The sequence below is a fragment of the Oncorhynchus gorbuscha genome, linkage group LG07, assembly GCF_021184085.1.
Source record: "Oncorhynchus gorbuscha isolate QuinsamMale2020 ecotype Even-year linkage group LG07, OgorEven_v1.0, whole genome shotgun sequence".
NCBI classification, from domain to species: domain Eukaryota; kingdom Metazoa; phylum Chordata; class Actinopteri; order Salmoniformes; family Salmonidae; genus Oncorhynchus; species Oncorhynchus gorbuscha.
The window spans coordinates 89357756-89380320 of NC_060179.1; the positions used below are offsets into that span (position 1 = coordinate 89357756).

Here is a 22565-nt window from a genome sequence, read left to right on the forward strand (position 1 = left end):
ACAGACAGACAGACAGACAGACAGACAGACAGACAGACAGACAGACAGACAGACAGACAGACAGACAGACAGACAGACAGACAGACAGACAGACAGACAGACAGACAGACAGACAGACAGACAGACAGACAGACAGACAGACAGACAGACAGACAGTATGATTGGCTTTTCGGGGAGAACTATATTTTTTAGAGGATGACAACAATACGTTGGGACTTGTTTTTCAACAGGAATAGCTTTTCTTTTGATGTGGTCGTGAGTGGAGCTTCAAACAAGGATAATAAGGTGTATGTATAAACTGAAAGGGTCTTTGACCATTAAGATAACATCTCTGATTCAGTCTGACTGCTATGTGGATCATCACTAGGATATTTTGGTATTTCTCACCAGCTTAAAGACATATCCACGACTGTTGGATTATTAACATGAGAGAGAAGCAGCTCTCGGGTTTCTGATGGATTATAGCTGGGCTCTGAACCTATAACCACTGGGCTCCAAGGGCTCTGAACCTATAACCACTGGGCTCTAAGGGCTCTGAACCTATAACCACTGGGCTCTAAGGGCTCTGAACCCATAACCACTGCTCTGAGGACTCTGAACCTATAACCACTGCTCTGAGGACTCTGAACCCATAACCACTGCTCTGAGGACTCTGAACCTATAACCACTGGGCTCCAAGGGCTCTGAACCTATAACCACTGGGCTCTAAGGGCTCTGAACCTATAACCACTGGACTCCGAGGACTCTGACCCTATAACCACTGGGCTCTAAGGGCTCTGAACCTATAACCACTGGGTTCCAAGGGCTCTGAACCTATAACCACTGGACTCTGAGGACTCTGAACCCATAACCACTGCTCTGAGGACTCTGAACCTATAACCACTGCTCTGAGGACTCTGAACCCATAACCACTGGGCTCCTAACCTCTTCTCTGGACCTCATCACTGGGCTGGGAGGACTCTGAACCTATAACCACTGGGCTCCTAACCTCTTCTCTGGACCTCATCACTGGGCTCGGAGGACTCTGAACCTATAACCACTGGGCTCCTAAACTCTTCTCTGGACCCCAACACAGGACTCTGAACCTACAACCACTGGACTCCTAACCACTTCTCTGGACCTCATCACTGGGCTCGGAGGACTCTGAACCTACAACCTCACCATCACTGGGCTCTGAACAGCTCAATGGATGGAAGCTATCAGCACAAATGAGCACGAGACAGACAGACACAAGACAGACAGACAGACAGAAGTAAGTAGACAAGTAGCCTACCTCTCTCTGTCTCTCTATTTTGCTCTCTCTGTCTCTATTTCGCTCTCTCTCTCTCTCTCTCTATTTTGCTCTCTCTCAGTCTCTCTCTATTTCACTCTCTCTTGCCCTCTCTCTCTCCAGCCACTCAGTGCAATGATAGGAAAACACAACTCAAAAACATTGCAGCACGTTTGCAATGTTAATTAAAATAAGCCTTTGGTATTATAATTAAAAGGGACAAACTGTAGAGGATATTATAGGATATTAGAATACAGTAACTCAGATTGATCACATCGTCGGTGGTGAGGCATGTTGTTTGTTTACAGACCTCTTGCCAAGCAACACAATTTACTAACTCTGGGTCACTGCGTGTCTGTCTGTAGGTGTCTCTGGCTCAGAGATGTCTCTGCTTCAGCCTCTCGCCCAGGATTGATTGATCTGTGGAAATCCTATTAGTAACCTGGCTGTTGACCAAGAGAGGGGGAGCACCACGCTCTAACTGTAACAGCCAACACAGTGGAAGGAGTAACACTCTCTAACAGTAACAGCCAATACAGGGGAGGGAGTAACACTCTCTAACAGTAACAACCAACACAGGGGAGGAAGTAACACTAACAGTAACAGCAAACACAGGGGAGGGAGCACCTTTCTCTAATAGCCAGAATACTACAGGGTCTAACAGTAACAGCCAGGAGAGGAGTGATTGCAAAAATCACTGAAGCTGGAGACTCATATCTCCCTCTCTAACTTTAAGCATCAGCTGTCAGAGCAGTTTACCAATCACTGTACCTGTACACAGCCCATCTGTAAATAGCCCACCCAACTACATCATCCCCATATTATTATTTATTTTGCACCCCAGTATCTCTACTTGCACATCATCATCTACAAATCTATCACTCCAGTGTTAATGCTACATTGTAATTATTCCACCACTATGGCCTATTTATTGCCTTACCCCTCTAATCTTACTACATTTGCACACACTGCACATAGATTTTTCTATTGTGTTATTGACTGTACGTTTGTTTACTCCATGTGTAACTCTGTGTTGTTGTTTTTGTTGCACTCCTTTTCTTTATCTTGGCCAGGTCGCAGTTGTAAATGAGAACTTGTTCTCAACTGGTCTTCCTGGTAAAAATAAAGGTTCAATATTTTCTTTAAAAAGCCATGGAGAGGAGCACTACTGTCTAAACTATCCCCATACTGGGAGACTAAAGATCTTTGGTGACTCCTTCCCCCACAACCTTACCAAGTGCAGAACTATGCAGCATTACTGTCAAACAGCCCAGCCAGCAGGCATTGAGAGAGAAACTACTGTCTACTGAAGACCCTCCATACCCCTCCTCCACAAACCTCCCGCCTTCCCTTCTCCTACCTACCTCCCTCCCTCCTCCACAAATCTCCTCCTACCCCCTCCTTCCACCTCCCTCCTCCTCCTCCACAAATCGCCTAATCCCTCCCTCCTTCACAAATCTCCTCCTTCCACCTCCCTCCTCCACAAATCTCCTAAACCCTCCCTCCTCCACAAATCTTCTCCTAACCCCTCCTCCCTCCCCTCGTGAAAACCCCAGCCATGGAGTGGAACATTTGTTTTATTTATTTAACTAGGCATTACCGTATACTGTAACAGTCTAACCTGCCTTTATTTAGCAGAGGACCACCCTACACTCTCCCTAACAGACCTCCTCCTGCCCCAGTCATGATGGTGCCCCCCCCTCCTACCAACCAGCCCCATATCTGCCTGTCCACCCTACTGATCATGAGCAGTATGGCCCTGATCGATGCCTATCTGGTGGAACAGAACCACGGGCCCAGGAAGATAGGTATTATTATTATTATTATAATGAAACCTATTTTCAGTCAGGGAAGTTCCATTGAGTCCGATGTCTCTTTTACAAGGGTGCCATGTTTACAAATGAAGCATAAAATTCATAGGACATAATAATGAATTATTAACACAATTCAGGAGCTTGAGAATGACAAAAACACAATTCTAACAACCATAATGCAGGAGAATGAGACAAAAACACAATTCTAACAACCATAGTGCAGGAGAATGACAAAAACACAATTCTAACAACCATAGTGCAGGAGAATGACAAAAACACAATTCTAACAACCACAGTGCAGTAACATGAGACAAAAACACAATTCTAACAACCATAGTGCAGGAGAATGAGACAAAAACACAATTCTAACAACCATAGTGCAGGAGAATGACAAAAACACAATTCTAACAACCATAGTGCAGTAGAATGAGACAAAAACACAATTCGAACAACCATAGTGCAGGAGAATGAGAATGACAAAAACACAATTCTAACAACCACAGTGCAGGAACATGAGACAAAAACACAATTCGAACAACCATAGTGCAGTAGAATGAGACAAAAACACAATTCGAACAACCATAGTGCAGGAGAATGAGAATGACAAAAACACAATTCTAACAACCATAGTGCAGGAGAATGACAAAAACACAATTCTAACAGCCATAGTGCAGTAGAATGAGACAAAAACACAATTCTAACAGCCATAGTGCCGGAACATGAGACAAAAACACAATTCTAACAACCATAGTGCAGTAACATGAGACAAAAACACAATTCTAACAACCATAGTGCAGTAGAATGAGACAAAAACACAATTCTAACAACCATAGTGCAGTAGAATGAGACAAAAACACAATTCTAACAGCCATAGTGCAGTAGAATGAGACAAAAACACAATTCTAACAACCATAGTGCAGGAGAATGAGAATGAGAATGACAAAAACACAATTCTAACAACCATAGTGCAGGAGAATGAGAATGAGAATGACAAAAACACAATTCTAACAACCATAGTGCAGTAGAATGAGACAAAAAAAACACAACCATAGTCGACAAAAACACAATTCTAACAACCATAGTGCAGGAGAATGAGAATGACAAAAACACAATTCTAACAACCATAGTGCAGGAGAATGAGACAAAAACACAATTCTAACAACCATAGTGCAGGAGAATGAGACAAAAACACAATTCTAACAACCATAGTGCAGTAGAATGAGACAAAAACACAATTCTAACAACCATAGTGCAGTAGAATGAGACAAAAACACAATTCTAACAACCATAGTGCAGTAGAATGAGACAAAAACACAATTCTAACAACCATAGTGCAGTAGAATGAGACAAAAACACAATTCTAACAACCATAGTGCAGTAGAATGAGACAAAAACACAATTCTAACAACCATAGTGCAGTAGAATGAGACAAAAACACAATTCTAACAACCATAGTGCAGTAGAATGAGACAAAAACACAATTCTAACAACCATAGTGCAGTAGAATGAGACAAAAACACAATTCTAACAACCATAGTGCAGTAGAATGAGACAAAAACACAATTCTAACAACCTGCAGGAGAATGAGACAAAAACCATAGTGCAGTAGAATGAGACAAAAACACAATTCTAACAGCCATAGTGCAGGAACATGAGACAAAAACACAATTCTAACAACCATAGTGCAGAATAGAATGAGAATGACAAAAACACAATTCTAACAACCATAGTGCAGGAAATGAGACAAAAACACAATTCTAACAACCATAGTGCAGTAGAATGAGACAAAAACACAATTCTAACAACCATAGTGCAGTAGAATGAGACAAAAACACAATTCTAACAACCATAGTGCAGGAACATGAGACAAAAACACAATTCTAACAACCATAGTGCAGAATATTCTAACAACCATAGTGCAGGAATGACAAAAACACAATTCTAACAACCATAGTGCAGTAGAATGAGACAAAAACACAATTCTAACAACCATAGTGCAGGAACATGAGACAAAAACACAATTCTAACAACCATAGTGCAGTAGAATGAGAATGACAAAAACACAATTCTAACAACCATAGTGCAGTAGAATGAGACAAAAACACAATTCTAACAACCATAGTGCAGGAACATGAGACAAAAACACAATTCTAACAACCATAGTGCAGGAGAATGACAAAAACACAATTCTAACAACCATAGTGCAGGAGAATGACAAAAACACAATTCTAACAACCATAGTGCAGTAGAATGAGACAAAAACACAATTCTAACAACCATAGTGCATAGTGCAGAATGAGACAAAAACACAATTCTAACAACCATAGTGCAGTAGAATGAGACAAAAACACAATTCTAACAACCATAGTGCAGTAGAATGAGACAAAAACACAATTCTAACAACCATAGTGCAGGAACATGAGACAAAAACACAATTCTAACAACCATAGTGCAGTAGAATGAGACAAAAACACAATTCTAACAACCATAGTGCAGTAGAATGAGACAAAAACACAATTCTAACAACCATAGTGCAGTAGAATGAGACAAAAACACAATTCTAACAGCCATAGTGCAGGAACATGAGACAAAAACACAATTCTAACAACCATAGTGCAGTAGAATGAGAATGACAAAAACACAATTCTAACAACCATAGTGCAGTAGAATGAGACAAAAACACAATTCTAACAACCATAGTGCAGTAGAATGAGAATGACAAAAACACAATTCTAACAACCATAGTGCAGTAGAATGAGACAAAAACACAATTCTAACAGCCATAGTGCAGTAGAATGAGACAAAAACACAATTCTAACAACCATAGTGCAGGAACATGAGACAAAAACACAATTCTAAACCAACGTGTACTACCTGTACCATTATTATTATAAATAATAATACATTTTTCTGGGGAACAGGTATCTGTATCATGGTGATGGTAGGGGACCTCTGCTTCCTCATCGTGTTGCGGTACGTGGCGGTTTGGGTCGGGGCCGAGGTACGGACCGCCAAGCGAGGCTGTGCCATGATACTCTGGTTCCTCTATATCTTTGTCCTGGAGATAAAGGTATTTACAAGGTATTTTTAGTTTTGTTGTTGATGTTGTCATTTTGTTGTTTCCCTTTTTGTTTAACTTCTTGCGTCGAGCCATCCCGGATCCGGGATCGTGAATACAGCCTCAAGCTCATTACCATAACGCAACGTTAACTATTCATGAAAATCGCAAATGAAATGAAATGAATCTATTTGCTCTCAAGTTTAGCCTTTTGTTAACAACACTGTCATCTCAGATTTTCAAAATATGCTTCTCAACCATAGCAAACTAGCATTTAGCATTTAGCGTTAGCATTTAGCATTAGCATTTAGCGTTAGCATTAGCAGGCAACATTTTCACAAAAACCAGCAAAAACATTCAATAAATCATTTACCTTTGAAGAACTTCGGATGTTTTCAATGAGGAGACTCTCAGTTAGATAGCAAATGTTCAGTTTTCCTGAAAGATTAGTAGTGCAAGAGAAATCGGTCCGTTTTCTGCGTCATGTTTGGCTACCAAAAAAAAACAAAAATTAATTCATCCAAACGCCAAACTTTCTTCCACATTAACTCCATAATATCAACTGAAACATGGTAAACGTTGTTTAGAATCAATCCTCAAGGTGTTTTTCACATATCTCTTCATGTTATATAATTCCTGGAAGTCTCCTCTCTGTCTCAATCACATGGATGAATGCGAGCAGCTTGGAGATTACGCAACAATTTCAACAAAGGACACTGGGCGGACCTCTGGTAAATGTAGTCTCTTATGGCCAATCTTCCAATGATATGCCTACAAATACGTCACACTGCTGCAGACAACTTGGAGAAACGATAGAAAGGGCAGGCTAATTCGTGGCGCTTTCACAGCCATATAAGGAGACAATGGAAAACAGAGCCTCAAAAATCCTGCTCATTTCCTGTTTGAAGTTGCATCTTGGTTTCGCCTGTAAGATCAGTTCTGGGGCACCCACAGATAATATCTTTGCAGTTTTGAAAACGTCAGAGTGTTTTCTTTCCAAAGCTGGCAATTATATGCATAGTCATCTTTTTGTGACAAAATATTGCGCTTAAAACGGGCACGTTTTTTTTATCCAATAATGAAATAGCGCCCCCCTAGCTCCAACTGGTTAATTGGGCTCCCGAGTGGTGCAGCATCTCAGTGCTAGAGGTGTCACTACAGACCCTGGTTCGATTGCAAGCTGTTTCACAACTGGCCGTACTTGGGAGTCCCATAGGGCGGCGCACAATTGGCCCAGCATCGTCCGGGTTAGGGTTCGGGGTAGGCCGTCATTGTAAATAAGAATTTGTTCTTAACTGACTTGTCTAGTTAAATAAAAGTTAAATAAATGAAAAATAAAAAATAATTATCCTTTCTTTAATGTTGTTCTTTTATATTTAAAAAATGAAGGTCGATGTCCGCGTTGACGCAGAAAACTAAATAGCATAATAGAAACATCCCAATCGAGGGGGACAAAATGGCGCCATAGAGAGAACACGGTGTTTCAGCGAGCTCTCATGGCATTCGTAAATTTATATTCTTACATTAATCTCCTAGCTTGAAAAAGTGGTAGAATTGGCTAAATAAGTTACCATATAGTGAGTCTTGACGACTATTTCACAAAAATCTCAGACAACATGCCCAATAGAACTACTAAGAAGTCGACCAAAACCACCACCCCTGTGGATGTGCATGAGGAGCTAGCTAACACCATTGCGGACCCAGGCACAATGGACCTGATGATTCAAAAGATGACTGATAACATTACTAAAGTGATCGATGCTAAGATAAGAACGGTCTTGGAAGCAATAGCAGGCCATTCAGCTGAAATACAGAGCATTGTGCAACGTGTTGTTGAGGTGGAAGGAAGAATTGCTGCAGTGGAAACTTCAACTACATCTATGGACGCTAAGATAAAAGCACTTGAGAAACAGATGCGTGAAATGGCGGAGCACATTGACGACTTGGATAATCGAGGACGCAGATGCAATATTCGTGTTGTGGGACTCCCGGAAAATTCTGAAGGAACACGTTCAGTAAAATTATTTGAGGAATGGATCCCATCCCAATGGAGCCCATCGCACTCAAGCACCGATACCGGGCCCCAATCAACGCCCACGGTCGGTGGTCATAAAGTTCCACAACTTCACCGACAAGCAGCGCGTCATGGATGTGGCTAGAAACTTCGGCTCTGATGGTAGTCAACATAAAGGTCCAAAGGTCTCATTCTTCAATGATTACTCCACAGCGGTTGTATGAAGACGCAAAGCGTTTGATGAGGCGAAGGCTCGACTCAGGAGAATGAAGATGGACTACGCACTGTTGTACCCGGCCACATTGAAGATTATGGTCAACGGATCACCTAAAAAGCTCTACACACCTGAAGAGGCTGCTGCGTTTATTGACTCTCTCGGGTAAATAACTCTAAGCTGCACCTCCACAGCATTGAATAATTTTGTTTATTTTTGGTTGAATCTGATCATGAAACAGTGGTGTGAGTCCTCACGTACTCCGGCTCAGTAATATTCGTATCTTTATTATTTTTCTTGCTAAAGTAATAGCCGCTATAGCTCAGGCTGAGATAGAGTGCCTTGCGAAAGTATTCGGGCCCCTTGAACTTTGCGACCTTTTGCCACATTTCAGGCTTCAAACATAAAGATATAAAACTGTATTTTTTTGTGAAGAATCAACAACAAGTGGGACACAATCATGAAGTGGAACGACATTTATTGGATATTTCAAACTTTTTTAACAAATCAAAAACTGAAAAATTGGGTGTGCAAAATTATTCACCCCTTTTACTTTCAGTGCAGCAAACTCTCTCCAGAAGTTCAGTGAGGATCTCTGAATGATCCAATGTTGACCTAAATGACTAATGATGATAAATACAATCCACCTGTATGTAATCAAGTCTCCGTATAAATGCACCTGCACTGTGATAGTCTCAGAGGTCCGTTAAAAGCGCAGAGAGCATCATGAAGAACAAGGAACACACCAGGCAGGTCCGAGATACTGTTGTGAAGAAGTAATTAGATCAACGTTAGACTCTCTCCTAACACAGGACGCTGAAAAGAAAATGAGATTTGTCAGGCAAAAGCTATATGAACATGGCGATAAGCCAGGAAAGTACTTGGCATACCTAGCTAAAAAGAGGGCTGACTCAGTCAATTGCTACTATTACTGATTCTGATGGTAATCATTTAAATGAAAATAAATTGATAAGTGACTCATTTAAGAAATTTTATACAAACCTTTATGCCTCAGAACTGCCAAAGAATGCACCCAAATTAATGGAGAACTTCTTTTGTAAGATTGAGCTCCCTACTATCTCCGAAGAACAGAGGTCCCTCCTTAATGCCCCTATTACCAAGGAAGAGATAATGTTCGCAATTAATAATCTGCAAAATGGTAAGGCCCCAGGACCAGACGGGTTTTGTAGTGAGTTCTATAAAGAGTTCCATGGCCTGATCCTTGAGCCATTGCGTGATATGTTTAACCGCTCATTTTCAAATGACCAACTCCCTCAAACCCTGAGAGAAGCCAACATTTCACTTATTCTCAAAAAGGGAAAATGTCCAGAGTCTTGTTCCTCGTACAGACCAATTTCCCTTCTGAATGTGGATAGAAAATAGATTTCTAAAATTCTAGCCACAAGATTAGAGGACCCATTGCCACTAATTGTGAAAGGAGACCAAACTGGCTTCATTAGGGGCCGTAAGTCATGCAACAACATCAGGCGTCTTCTTAATGTAATTCAAGCCTACCATCAAAGTGCTGTGGATGGTCTTGTGCTCTCCCTAGATGCTTAGAAAGCATTTGATCGTGTGGAGTGGTCTTACCTATTATTTGCTCTAAATAAATTTGGTCTGGGGGACAACTTTATAAAATGGGTGAAAGTTTTATATGATGATCCTCAGGCTGCTGTCCTGACTAATGGGCTACGGTCAAATAGCTTCTCTATACACAGAGGTACCAGACAGGGCTGTCCTTTATCCCCTCTCCTCTTCTCTATACACAGAGGTACCAGACAGGGCTGTCCTTTGTCCCCTCTCCTCTTCTCTATACACAGAGGTACCAGACAGGGCTGTCCTTTATCCCCTCTCCTCTTCTTTATACACAGAGGTACCAGACAGGGCTGTCCTTTATCCCCTCTCCTCTTCTCTATACACAGAGGTACCAGACAGGGCTGTCCTTTATCCCCCCCCCGTCTTTGCACTCGTTATGGAACCACTGGCCGAGGCCATCAGGGTAACGCCTGCTATACAGGGGCTGCTCATTGGTGATGTTCACCATAAAATAAGCTTGTATGCTGATGATGTCCTGATATTCATCTCTAGTCCCGAGACTTCAATTACATCTCTTATTAATATTATTGAATTATTCAGCGGATTCTCAGGCTACAAGATTAACCTTACTAAGTCAGAGTCTATGCCACTTGGTAGCCTACACTCTGTACCTAATACTTCTCCCCCCTTCCCTTTTAAATGGTCTCCCTCAGGTTTAATGTATCTGGGTATATTTGTAACTCCTAAATTCCAGCTAATGTACAAAGCCAATTTTGTTCCCTTGTTTGATACAATAAGACAGGAGCGCTGGAACTCTCTCCCGATTTCTTGGTTGGGTAGAATATCCCTCTTGAAAATGAACGTTTTACCTAGACTACTTTACCCAATCCAAATGATCCCAGTATTACTCTCCAATAAGGTAATAAAGGATGTAAATGGATGGCTAAGTTCCTTTATATGGAGTAAACGCAAGCCAAGACTTAAGATGGCAATATTGCAGCTGCCAAGTTCTATGGGCGGCTTGGACCTGCCCAATATCAGGTTCTATCAATGGTGTGCCCACCTTTGTTATATTTCTGACTGGATCACAAATGATGACTCCTCTATGTGGTTAGACATTGAGACTTCTCTTTCAAAATACCCCTTACAGGATCTTTTATTTTTCAGAAGTTTCAAGTCTGTAGAAGATCACTGCAATAATCCCGTTACACTTAACACACTCAAAGTATGGAGGTCAGTTCAACGCTTCCTGGGAAGGTCCAAACTAACCTCTGCTCTTACCCCAATTCTTAACAACCCAGATTTCAGTCCAGGATTGCTGGATGCTGGCTTTAACTTATGGCTTAATAAGGGCATACGCAGGCTATTTGCTGATAAGATTTTGTTGTCATTTGAGCAGATGGTCGAGAAATATCGACTCCCAAAGCAGGACTTTTTCCGCTTCCTACAAGTAAGACATTATATTCTGGAGAGCACCACCTTAATTGGTAACCCTGATGTGTCTGTCATTGAAAGAATGCTTTTTTTCCCACAAAGGAAAATGTCTGTAAGTCTGTTTTATGATACTTTAAGGTCCTTTTCTGCTGTCAACACACAGAGGGTGAAACAATTGTGGGACAAAGAATTGTCTGTTACTATTGACGAAGAGATGTGGGAGGACATTTGGAGATATGCAAAAACAATATCTATATGTAACCGTACTAGAGCCATCCAATGAAGAATAATACACAGATTGCATATATCCCCAAATCGCAGACATGCTTTTAGCCCCACTTCCTCTTCCCCTCAGTGTCTTAAATGCAAAACTGATACAGGCACCCTAACGCATTGTTTATGGTCATGTACCAAAATACAAAGATACTGGTCTGGTGTCCTGCAAGAAATTGAAAAGATCCTAGGGGTTGATCTAGAATTGGACCCAGTTTCTTAACTGTTAGGTCTCCCTAGTAGGCATGTTACTTATGTCTGTAAAAGGAGGCTTTACAACATCCTTACCTTCGCAGCGAGGAAAAACATCCTTTTACAGTGGATTAGTGATAAGGTTCCTTCTATTAAAGATTGGCATAAGATACTATTTGAATGGGTGCCTCTGGAATATCTGACATGTACATTGCATTCTAAAATAGACCAGTTCTACAAAGTATGGGAACCTTATCTAAATTACCTAGAATCTGAGGTATCAGCTATTATGCTGCAAGGATTCTCTTAGAATGGCAGGGATCTATGTATTTCAGAACTACACTGTATGTTCCATGTGTGGAACCTAACCTCTTGGTTTAAACTGAGCTTTTTTGTTTAATTTCTATTTGTAAGTTTGTTTAAAATGTATGTATTGAGAGACGCAATGATGGTGATGGGGTGAGAGAAGCACCGAGCGGGAAGAGGAAAATGGTGTACGTATGTATGGGTGTGTATATGTGTGTGTGTGCGTGCGTGTATGTATGCATATGTGTGTGTATATGCATGGGTATATGTATATCTGTGTATGTATGTATGTGTATATATATGCACGTAGATATGGGTAAGTGGGGGCTGTTTTTCTTGTTTTTGTTCTGTGTGCTTTGTCTCTGTTGTTGTATCTCTTAATAGGGGTGAAAATTGTGAAATTCCAATAAAAATACTGTTACAAAAAAAGAAACATCCCTATCAAAATCTGTCAGTTTAAACTATATATACAGTGGGGCAAAAAAGTATTTAGTCAGCCACCAATTGTGCAAGTTCTCCCACTTAAAAAGATGAGAGGCCTGTAATTTTCATCATAGGTACACTTCAACTATGACAGACAAAATTAGAAAAAGAATCCAGAAAATCACATTGTAGGATTTTTAATGAATTTATTTGCAAATTATGGTGGAAAATAAGTATTTGGTCAATAACAAAAGTTTATCTCAAATGTTTATCGCAATAAGGTCAAACGTTTTCTGTAAGTCTTCACAAGGTTTTCACACACTGTTGCTGGTATTTTGGCCCCACTGTATATATATATATATAATATTTGTATTATTTTTTATCCACCTTTTCCACCTATGTCACACTTCCACATCTGCGGTGAAAGGAGACAGGGCCATAGTGGTGTTTGTCAGACCATGTGCTTTCCTCACCATCTTAAATAAACATGCCCCATTCAAAAAATGTAGAACCAAGAACAGATATAGCCCTTGGTTCACTCCAGAGTACAAAAACATCCTGTGGCGTAATGCATTAGCATCGAATAGCCCCCGCGACTTTTCAGGGAAGTTAGGAACCAATATACACAGGCAGTATCTCTACTTGCACACTCATCTTCTGCACATATTTCACACCAGTGTTTAATTGCTATACACCACTATGGCCTATTTATTGCCTTACTTCCCTTATCCTACCTCATTTGCACACAATGTTTATAGACTTTTATATTGTTTGTTTATTCCATGTGTAACTCTGTGTTTGCTTTATCTTGGCCAGGTCGCAGTTGTAAATGAGAACTTGTTCTCAACTGGCCTATAGTAATAATAGACCCCTCTATTTTTGTATTTGTATTTATTATGGATCCCCATTATCTGCTGCCAATGGAGAATCTACTCTTCCTGGGGTCCAGGAACCTAAGACAGTTACATACGGTTTAAAATACTACATTTTCATAACACATGATGACTCATGAATACGATGGTGTTCTCCCACACGCGTCTTGGAACTCATCTGAAGTCGGTACAGCCAATCTGCCAACTTCTGTCTAATATGACCCCTCTGTGCAATGGTGACTCTCACAAAACACGCATAGTCAAACGTTTGGACACACCTACTCATTCAAGGGCCTTCATGGTCGAATTGCTGCAAAGAAACCACTACAAAAGGACACCAATAAGAAGAAAAGACTTGCTTGGGTCAAAGAAAACACGAGCAATGGATATTAGACCGGTTGAAATTTGTCCTTCGGTCTGATGAGTCCAAAACACTGTGTCTTTGTGAGACACAGAGTTGGTGCACGGATGACCTCTGCATCTGTGGTTCCCAACGTGAGGCATGGAGGAGGAGATGTGATGGTGTGGTGGTGCTTTGCTGGTGACACTGTCTGTGATTTATTTAGAATGGCACACTTAACCAGCATGGCCACCACAGCATTCTGCAGCGATACGCCATCCCAGCTGGTTTGCTCTTAGTGGGACTATCACTTGTTTTTCAATAGGACAATGACCCAAAACACATCTCCAAACTGTGTAAGGGCTATTTGACCAAGAAGGATAGTGATGGAGTGCTGCATCAGATGACCTGGCCTCCACAATCACCCGACTTCAACCAAATTGAGATGGTTTGGGATAAGTTGGAATGCAGAGTGAAGGAAAGGCAGCCAACAAGTGCTCAGCATATGTGGGAACTCCTTCAAGACTGTTGGAAAAGCATTCATCATGAAGCTGGTTGTGAGAATGAGTGTGCAAAGCTGTCAGCAAGAGAGAGTGTGGCTACTTTGAAGAATCTAAAATATATGATGATTTGTTTAACACTTTTACAAACATGATTCAATATGTGTTAATTCATAAAAATAAAGAAAAACCCTGGATTGAGTAGGTCTGTCTAAACTTTTGACTGGTATTGTAGATATCGGTTGTTTTGCTTTAGGATGCCCACAGGCCTATGAATGGAAGTATACAGTATATGTAAAGTGTGTAGTGACCAAAATGAGGGGTTAAATAAATGCAAGCTAATGTTTCCTGATCTTTCTTTAGATAGTCCACAAGAAAATATCTGTCGTTCCATGTAGTGAATCCGTTATTCAATGTGATGTTGAATCGTGCTGCGATGTGATAAAATTACCTGCGGCACCAGAGTCCACTAGAGCTTTAGGGACAACACATGAGGGACAGCCAGCCAGTGAAATGGAAACCAGGAAGCGTTTTGCAGAAAGCAATAATGATGGAATACTGATGCCTACCCTGGGAGATGGATGATCGCGGGTCCCTTTGGACCCCGGGTTGGAACGAACCAGACACTGCTGAAGCTGGTGCCCCTCCTGACTACAATAGGAACAGCCGTCTCCGGCGACGCCGCTCTGTCGCGGGGAGGTGTGTGGCCCGTACCTCCATTGATTCAAGCTCTGTTTCAGGATGACAAAAGGAGGAAGGTGAGAGACGAGGAGGGTGCTGGCGCTCTCGAAGAAGGTTATCCAGACTGATGGTCATCGCTATGAGCACGTCCTAGGAAAGGTTGTCTTCCCGACATGCCAACTCCGTCTGGACCTCTTTGCACATTCCTCTTCAGAATAAAGTGTGGAGTGCCGGCTCATTCCATCTGCTGGAGGCTGCCACAGTCCGGAAGGTGAGGGCATACTCCACAGCGGTCTGGGTACCCTGCAGGAGTTAGAGTAGTCGCTCACCTTCCTCTCTGCCCTCAGATGGAATGATCAAAGACCTCCCTGAACAGAGCCATGAACCTCTCATAGGAACTTGGCTCCTCCTCTCCTCTCTCCCAGACGGCCGTAGCCCACTCCAAAGCCCGTCTGGTCATCAGGTAAATGACCATGGCAACCTTGGACCTCTCGGTGGTGGGGGCTCCTGTCTGGTGGATGAAATAAATAGAGCACTGGAGTAGGAAGCCACGGCATTTCGATGGAGTCCCGTCATATTTGTCCGGGAGGGACAACAGGGCATCATTGACCTGGGCGGACCGCTGGATGGGCTGGCGTACTGGCTCACTGGGACGAATCATGGTCCTCCACTAGTTGGAGATCAATCTTCTCAGGTGTTGTCGAGGTGGTGGAGAATGTGAAGGACCTCATCCATTACCCGAACCCAGCTGATCATGGTGTTGTAAGTCGCTCTGGATAAGAGCGTCTGCTAAATGACTTAAATGTAAATGTAAAATGTTGACGCAGTAGGTGTTCCAGTTCCTCGACTATATGGGAGATATCCTTAACTTCTGCTGCGTCTTTGTTTTTGAGAGGCAGTTTTCTATAACGTATACACAGAGAATCAGGAAGCAGAAGTTGAGTTTATTATATTATTATTATTATTATATTATTATATTATTATATATTATATATTGAGTTTGAGTTGAGTTTACTGAACGTAACCAAAACCAATATTGCCTCATGACAGAAGCTACTGAGGGCTATATGAAGGGAGAGTAGGCAGGGTGTTGATGAAGTCCAGGTGTGTGTAACGATGGGGAGCAAGTGTGCGCAATGATGGATGCCAGGTGTGCACAATGTGGGTTGCCAGGACCGGTGGTTAGGAGACAGACCACGTTGAGCGCAGGAGGGAGGGAGCAGAAGTAGGCGTGATACTGTGTAGCTGGGGTGGCAGGGTAGCCTAGTGGTTAGAGCATTGTACTAGTAACCAAAAGGTTGCAAGTTCAAATCACAGAGCTGACAAGGTACAACTCTGTCGTTCTGCCCCTGAACAGGCAGTAAACCCACTGTTCCTAGGCCCTCATTGAAAATAAGAATTTGTTCTTAACTGACTTGCCTAGCTAACCCTAACCCTAGCACTTTGTGACAACTGCTGATGTGAAAAGGGCTGTATAAAATACATTTTATTTATTTACCTTTTGGTTTTTTTCCAGGTGTACTTTGTGTACCAGAACTACAAGGCTGACAGGAAGTCTCTGGATGCTCTGGCCCGTAAGGCCCTGACCCTACTCCTCTCAGTCTGTGTCCCGGTGCTGTTTGTTGGTCTCGTGGCAATAGACCATATGGAGTACGTACAGCCGTTCAAGAAGAAAGAGGAGCTGCGTAACAGGTAGAACTGCCCTTGGGCCATTCTAACAGATAGTACTGACCTGACCCATTCTAATAGGTAGAACTGACCTGACCCATTCTAATAGGCAGAACTGACCTGACCCATTCTAATAGGTAGAACTGACCTGACCCATTCTAATAGGTAGAACTGACCTGACCCATTCTAACAGATAGTACTGACCTGACCCATTCTAATAGGTAGAACTGACCTGACCCATTTTAACAGGTAGTACTGACCTGACCCATTCTAATAGGTAGAACTGACCTGACCCATTTTAACAGGTAGTACTTACCTGACCCATTCTAACAGGTAGAACTGACCTGACCCATTTTAACAGGTAGTACTGACCTGACCCATTCTAATAGGTAGAACTGACCTGACCCATTTTAACAGGTAGTACTTACCTGACCCATTCTAACAGGTAGAACTGACCTGACCCATATTAACAGGTAGTACTGACCTGACCCATTCTAATAGGTAGAACTGACCTGACCCATTCTAATAGGTAGAACTGACCTGACCCATTCTAATAGGTAGAACTGCCCCTGACCCATTCTAACAGGTAGAACTGACCTGACCCATTCTAACAGGTAATACTGACCTGACCCATTCTAACAGGTAGTACTGACCCGACCCATTCTAATAGGTAGAACTGACCAGACCCATTCTAATAGGTAGAACTGACCTGACCCATTCTAACAGATAGTACTGACCTGACCCATTCTAATAGGTAGAACTGACCTGACCCATTTTAACAGATAGTACTGACCTGACCCATTCTAATAGGTAGAACTGACCTGACCCATTTCAACCGGTAGTACTGACCTGACCCATTCTAATAGGTAGAACTGACCTGACCCATTTTAACAGGTAGTACTGACCTGACCCATTCTAATAGGTAGAACTGACCTGACCCATTCTAATAGGTAGAACTGACCTGACCCATTCTAACAGATAGTACTGACCTGACCCATTCTAATAGGTAGAACTGCCCTTGGGCCATTCTAACAGATAGTACTGACCTGACCCATTCTAATAGGTAGAACTGACCTGACCCATTTTAACAGGTAGTACTGACCTGACCCATTCTAATAGGTAGAACTGACCTGACCCATTTTAACAGGTAGTACTTACCTGACCCATTCTAACAGGTAGAACTGACCTGACCCATTTTAACAGGTAGTACTGACCTGACCCATTCTAATAGGTAGAACTGACCTGACCCATTTTAACAGGTAGTACTTACCTGACCCATTCTAACAGGTAGAACTGACCTGACCCATTCTAATAGGTAGAACTGACCTGACCCATTCTAATAGGTAGAACTGCCCCTGACCCATTCTAACAGGTAGAACTGACCTGACCCATTCTAACAGGTAATACTGACCTGACCCATTCTAACAGGTAGTACTGACCCGACCCATTCTAATAGGTAGAACTGACCAGACCCATTCTAATAGGTAGAACTGACCTGACCCATTCTAACAGATAGTACTGACCTGACCCATTCTAATAGGTAGAACTGACCTGACCCATTTTAACAGATAGTACTGACCTGACCCATTCTAATAGGTAGAACTGACCTGACCCATTTCAACCGGTAGTACTGACCTGACCCATTCTAATAGGTAGAACTGACCTGACCCATTTTAACAGGTAGTACTGACCTGACCCATTCTAATAGGTAGAACTGACCTGACCCATTCTAATAGGTAGAACTGACCTGACCCATTCTAACAGATAGTACTGACCTGACCCATTCTAATAGGTAGAACTGCCCTTGGGCCATTCTAACAGATAGTACTGACCTGACCCATTCTAATAGGTAGAACTGACCTGACCCATTTTAACAGGTAGTACTGACCTGACCCATTCTAATAGGTAGAACTGACCTGACCCATTTTAACAGGTAGTACTTACCTGACCCATTCTAACAGGTAGAACTGACCTGACCCATTTTAACAGGTAGTACTGACCTGACCCATTCTAATAGGTAGAACTGACCTGACCCATTTTAACAGGTAGTACTTACCTGACCCATTCTAACAGGTAGAACTGACCTGACCCATTCTAATAGGTAGAACTGACCTGACCCATTCTAATAGGTAGAACTGCCCCTGACCCATTCTAACAGGTAGAACTGACCTGACCCATTCTAACAGGTAATACTGACCTGACCCATTCTAACAGGTAGTACTGACCCGACCCATTCTAATAGGTAGAACTGACCAGACCCATTCTAATAGGTAGAACTGACCTGACCCATTCTAACAGATAGTACTGACCTGACCCATTCTAATAGGTAGAACTGACCTGACCCATTTTAACAGATAGTACTGACCTGACCCATTCTAATAGGTAGAACTGACCTGACCCATTTCAACCGGTAGTACTGACCTGACCCATTCCAATAGGTAGAACTGACCTGACCCATTTTAACAGGTAGTACTGACCTGACCCATTCTAATAGGTAGAACTGACCTGACCCATTTCAACCGGTAGTACTGACCTGACCCATTCCAATAGGTAGAACTGACCTGACCCATTTTAACAGGTAGTACTGACCTGACCCATTCTAACAGGTGGAACTGACCTGACCCATTCTAACAGGTAGTACTGACCAGACCCATTCTAACAGGTAGTACTGACCTGACCCATTCTAACAGGTAGTACTGACCTGACCCATTCTAACAGGTAGTACTGACCAGACCCATTCTAACAGGTAGTACTGACCTGACCCATTCTAACAGGTAGTACTGACCTGACCCATTCTAACAGGTAGTACTGACCTGACCCATTCTAACAGGTAGTACTGACCAGACCCATTCTAACAGGTAGTACTGACCTGACCCATTCTAACAGGTAGTACTGACCTGACCCATTCTAACAGGTAGTACTGACCTGACCCATTCTAACAGGTAGTACTGACCTGACCCATTTTAACAGGTAGTACTGACCTGACCCATTCTAACAGGTAGTACTGACCTGACCCATTCTAACAGGTAGTACTGACCTGACCCATTCTAACAGGTAGTACTGACCTGACCCATTCTAACAGGTAGTACTGACCTGACCCATTCTAACAGGTAGTACTGACCTGACCCATTCTAACAGGTAGTACTGACCTGACCCATTCTAACAGGTAGTACTGACCAGACCCATTCTAACAGGTAGTACTGACCTGACCCATTCTAACAGGTAGTACTGACCTGACCCATTCTAACAGGTAGTACTGACCTGACCCATTCTAACAGGTAGTACTGACCTGACCCATTCTAACAGGTAGTACTGACCAGACCCATTTCCCCTGGGTGTGTGTGGACAATAAAGACATCTTCTGTTATATGATATTGTTCCTCTCTGGTCTTCAGGTTGTTCTGGGTGGTGGTGGACCTGCTAGATATCCTGGATATTCAGGCTAATCTCTGGGAACCCCTGAAGAAAGGTCTCCCTCTGTGGGCTGAAGGACTGATGTTCTTCTATTGTTACATCCTGTTGCTAGTCCTTCCCTGTGTATCTCTTAGTGAGATCTCCATGCAGGGCATCAATATAGTCCCACACAAGATGATGCTATATCCTATCCTCAGCCTGGTCACCATTAATATTTTAACCTTATTGATCAGAGGCTGTAACATGCTGCTGTATAGGGATGCCCGGGTCAGTGGGATCCTGATAGGGAAGAATGTGTTAGCTATCATACTAAAGACCTGTAGCTTTGTCCAGTACAGGAAGCAGTTACCGAACACTCCTCCTGCTTTCGGGTTGGAACGACAGAGGAACTCTGTACCACATCACCATGGTAACCAGGGTCTTGGACGCCCTGTTTCTATAGTGATGACCGCTCACCCGCAGGTGGTCCTCCCGGACCAGACAGCCCTGCCCCTCCCTCTGCCAGAGGTCACAACTACATATCAACATACATGACTGAGACAAGGATCATACCATGTATGTATGACCCTCAGGATATTATACACGGGACACACAGGAACATCTGACTGACCAAAATCTACATGGATGTACCAATATCATGTATGACCATCAGGACTCTACAGGGCAATGGTCAACATCATGTGAAAAACCTTGTATGGATATTGTCACTGATCAAAGGGACGCAGGATCCCTATGGAGTATAGCGCAAAGACATGGAGAATGTTTATGAAGAACCTTGATACAAAGAAGATTATAATACCAATCTGAATGTATATTATCATTGGAACACAGTGGAAACTCTCCTTAAGGATAATATGGTGACAGGGACAACACCTTCTAGTGTAAATAACAGTATCTCTAGACTCTTAATATTTGCCCTGTGGATTCAGAGAACAGTATCTCCAGACTGTGCAAATTAAAGACTTTCCTCTGTGGATTCAAATAACAGGATCTCTAGACTCTGTTAAAGACAACACATTCTGGTGTAAAGAACATGATCTCTAGACTCTGTTAAAGACAACACATTCTGGTGTAAAGAACAGGATCTCTAGACTCTGTTAAAGACAACACATTCTGGTGTAAAGAACATGATCTCTAGACTCTGTTAAAGACAACACATTCTGGTGTAAAGAATAGGATCTCTAGACTCTGTTAAAGACAACACATTCTGGTGTAAAGAACAGGATCTCTAGACTCTGTTAAAGACAACACATTCTGGTGTAAAGAACAGGATCTCTAGACTCTGTTAAAGACAACACATTCTGGTGTAAAGAACAGGATCTCTAGACTCTGTTAAAGACAACACATTCTGGTGTAAAGAATAGGATCTCTAGACTCTGTTAAAGACAACACATTCTGGTGTAAAGAACATGATCTCTAGACTCTGTTAAAGACAACACATTCTGGTGTAAAGAACATGATCTCTAGACTCTGTTAAAGACAACACATTCTGGTGTAAAGAACATGATCTCTAGACTCTGTTAAAGACAACACATTCTGGTGTAAAAAACAGGATCTCTAGACTCTGTTAAAGACAACACATTCTGGTGTAAAGAATAGGATCTCTAGACTCTGTTAAAGACAACACATTCTGGTGTAAAGAATAGGATCTCTAGACTCTGTTAAAGACAACACATTCTGGTGTAAAGAACATGATCTCTAGACTCTGTTAAAGACAACACATTCTGGTGTAAAGAACATGATCTCTAGACTCTGTTAAAGACAACACATTCTGGTGTAAAGAACATGATCTCTAGACTCTGTTAAAGACAACACATTCTGGTGTAAAGAACATGATCTCTAGACTCTGTTAAAGACAACACATTCTGGTGTAAAAAACAGGATCTCTAGACTCTGTTAAAGACAACACATTCTGGTGTAAAGAATAGGATCTCTAGACTCTGTTAAAGACAACACATTCTGGTGTAAAGAATAGGATCTCTAGACTCTGTTAAAGACAACACATTCTGGTGTAAAGAACATGATCTCTAGACTCTGTTAAAGACAACACATTCTGGTGTAAAGAATAGGATCTCTAGACTCTGTTAAAGACAACACATTCTGGTGTAAAGAACATGATCTCTAGACTCTGTTAAAGACAACACATTCTGGTGTAAAGAACATGATCTCTAGACTCTGTTAAAGGCTTCCTTTCCATGCAGATTTAATGAATAATTAATGTTTTATAATTAAACAAAAAACAAGAAGTAAAATACAGGTTAAGATAAATACTTGCATTATTAGAATATAACACCAGATGGTTGTTCCAGTGCTGTAGTGGACAATTCAGTTTTAATCAGTTGAATGTTGGAGTCATTGACACGACAGAGTTGGGAGCTGATGGGCACGTTCCAAGCTGACTGCATTGCAAACATTTCATTAACTAATGGTTGTGAGCATCAGCTTACTTTATCATACGATATGGAATGCTGATATGTTAAACCTATCCAGGCTTGTAAGATCTGGCATGGTCCGCAATGTAGTCATTCAGGAATACCACAGAGAAATAAAATGCTT

At 42.0% G+C, this 22565-nt stretch overlaps 1 protein-coding gene across 1 annotated transcript; it reads left to right on the forward strand.

The window, feature by feature from the left end:
- The first annotated feature begins 2957 nt into the window (after nt 1-2957).
- Nucleotides 2958-21061, forward strand: LOC124039411 (transmembrane protein 121-like). Its single transcript, XM_046355377.1, has 4 exons — nt 2958-3078; nt 6006-6154; nt 16444-16619; nt 19991-21061. Exons 1-4 carry the CDS (start codon nt 2958-2960, stop codon nt 20541-20543), a joined length of 999 nt encoding a protein of 332 aa, XP_046211333.1. The 3' UTR covers nt 20544-21061.
- The last annotated feature ends 1504 nt before the right edge of the window (nt 21062-22565 follow it).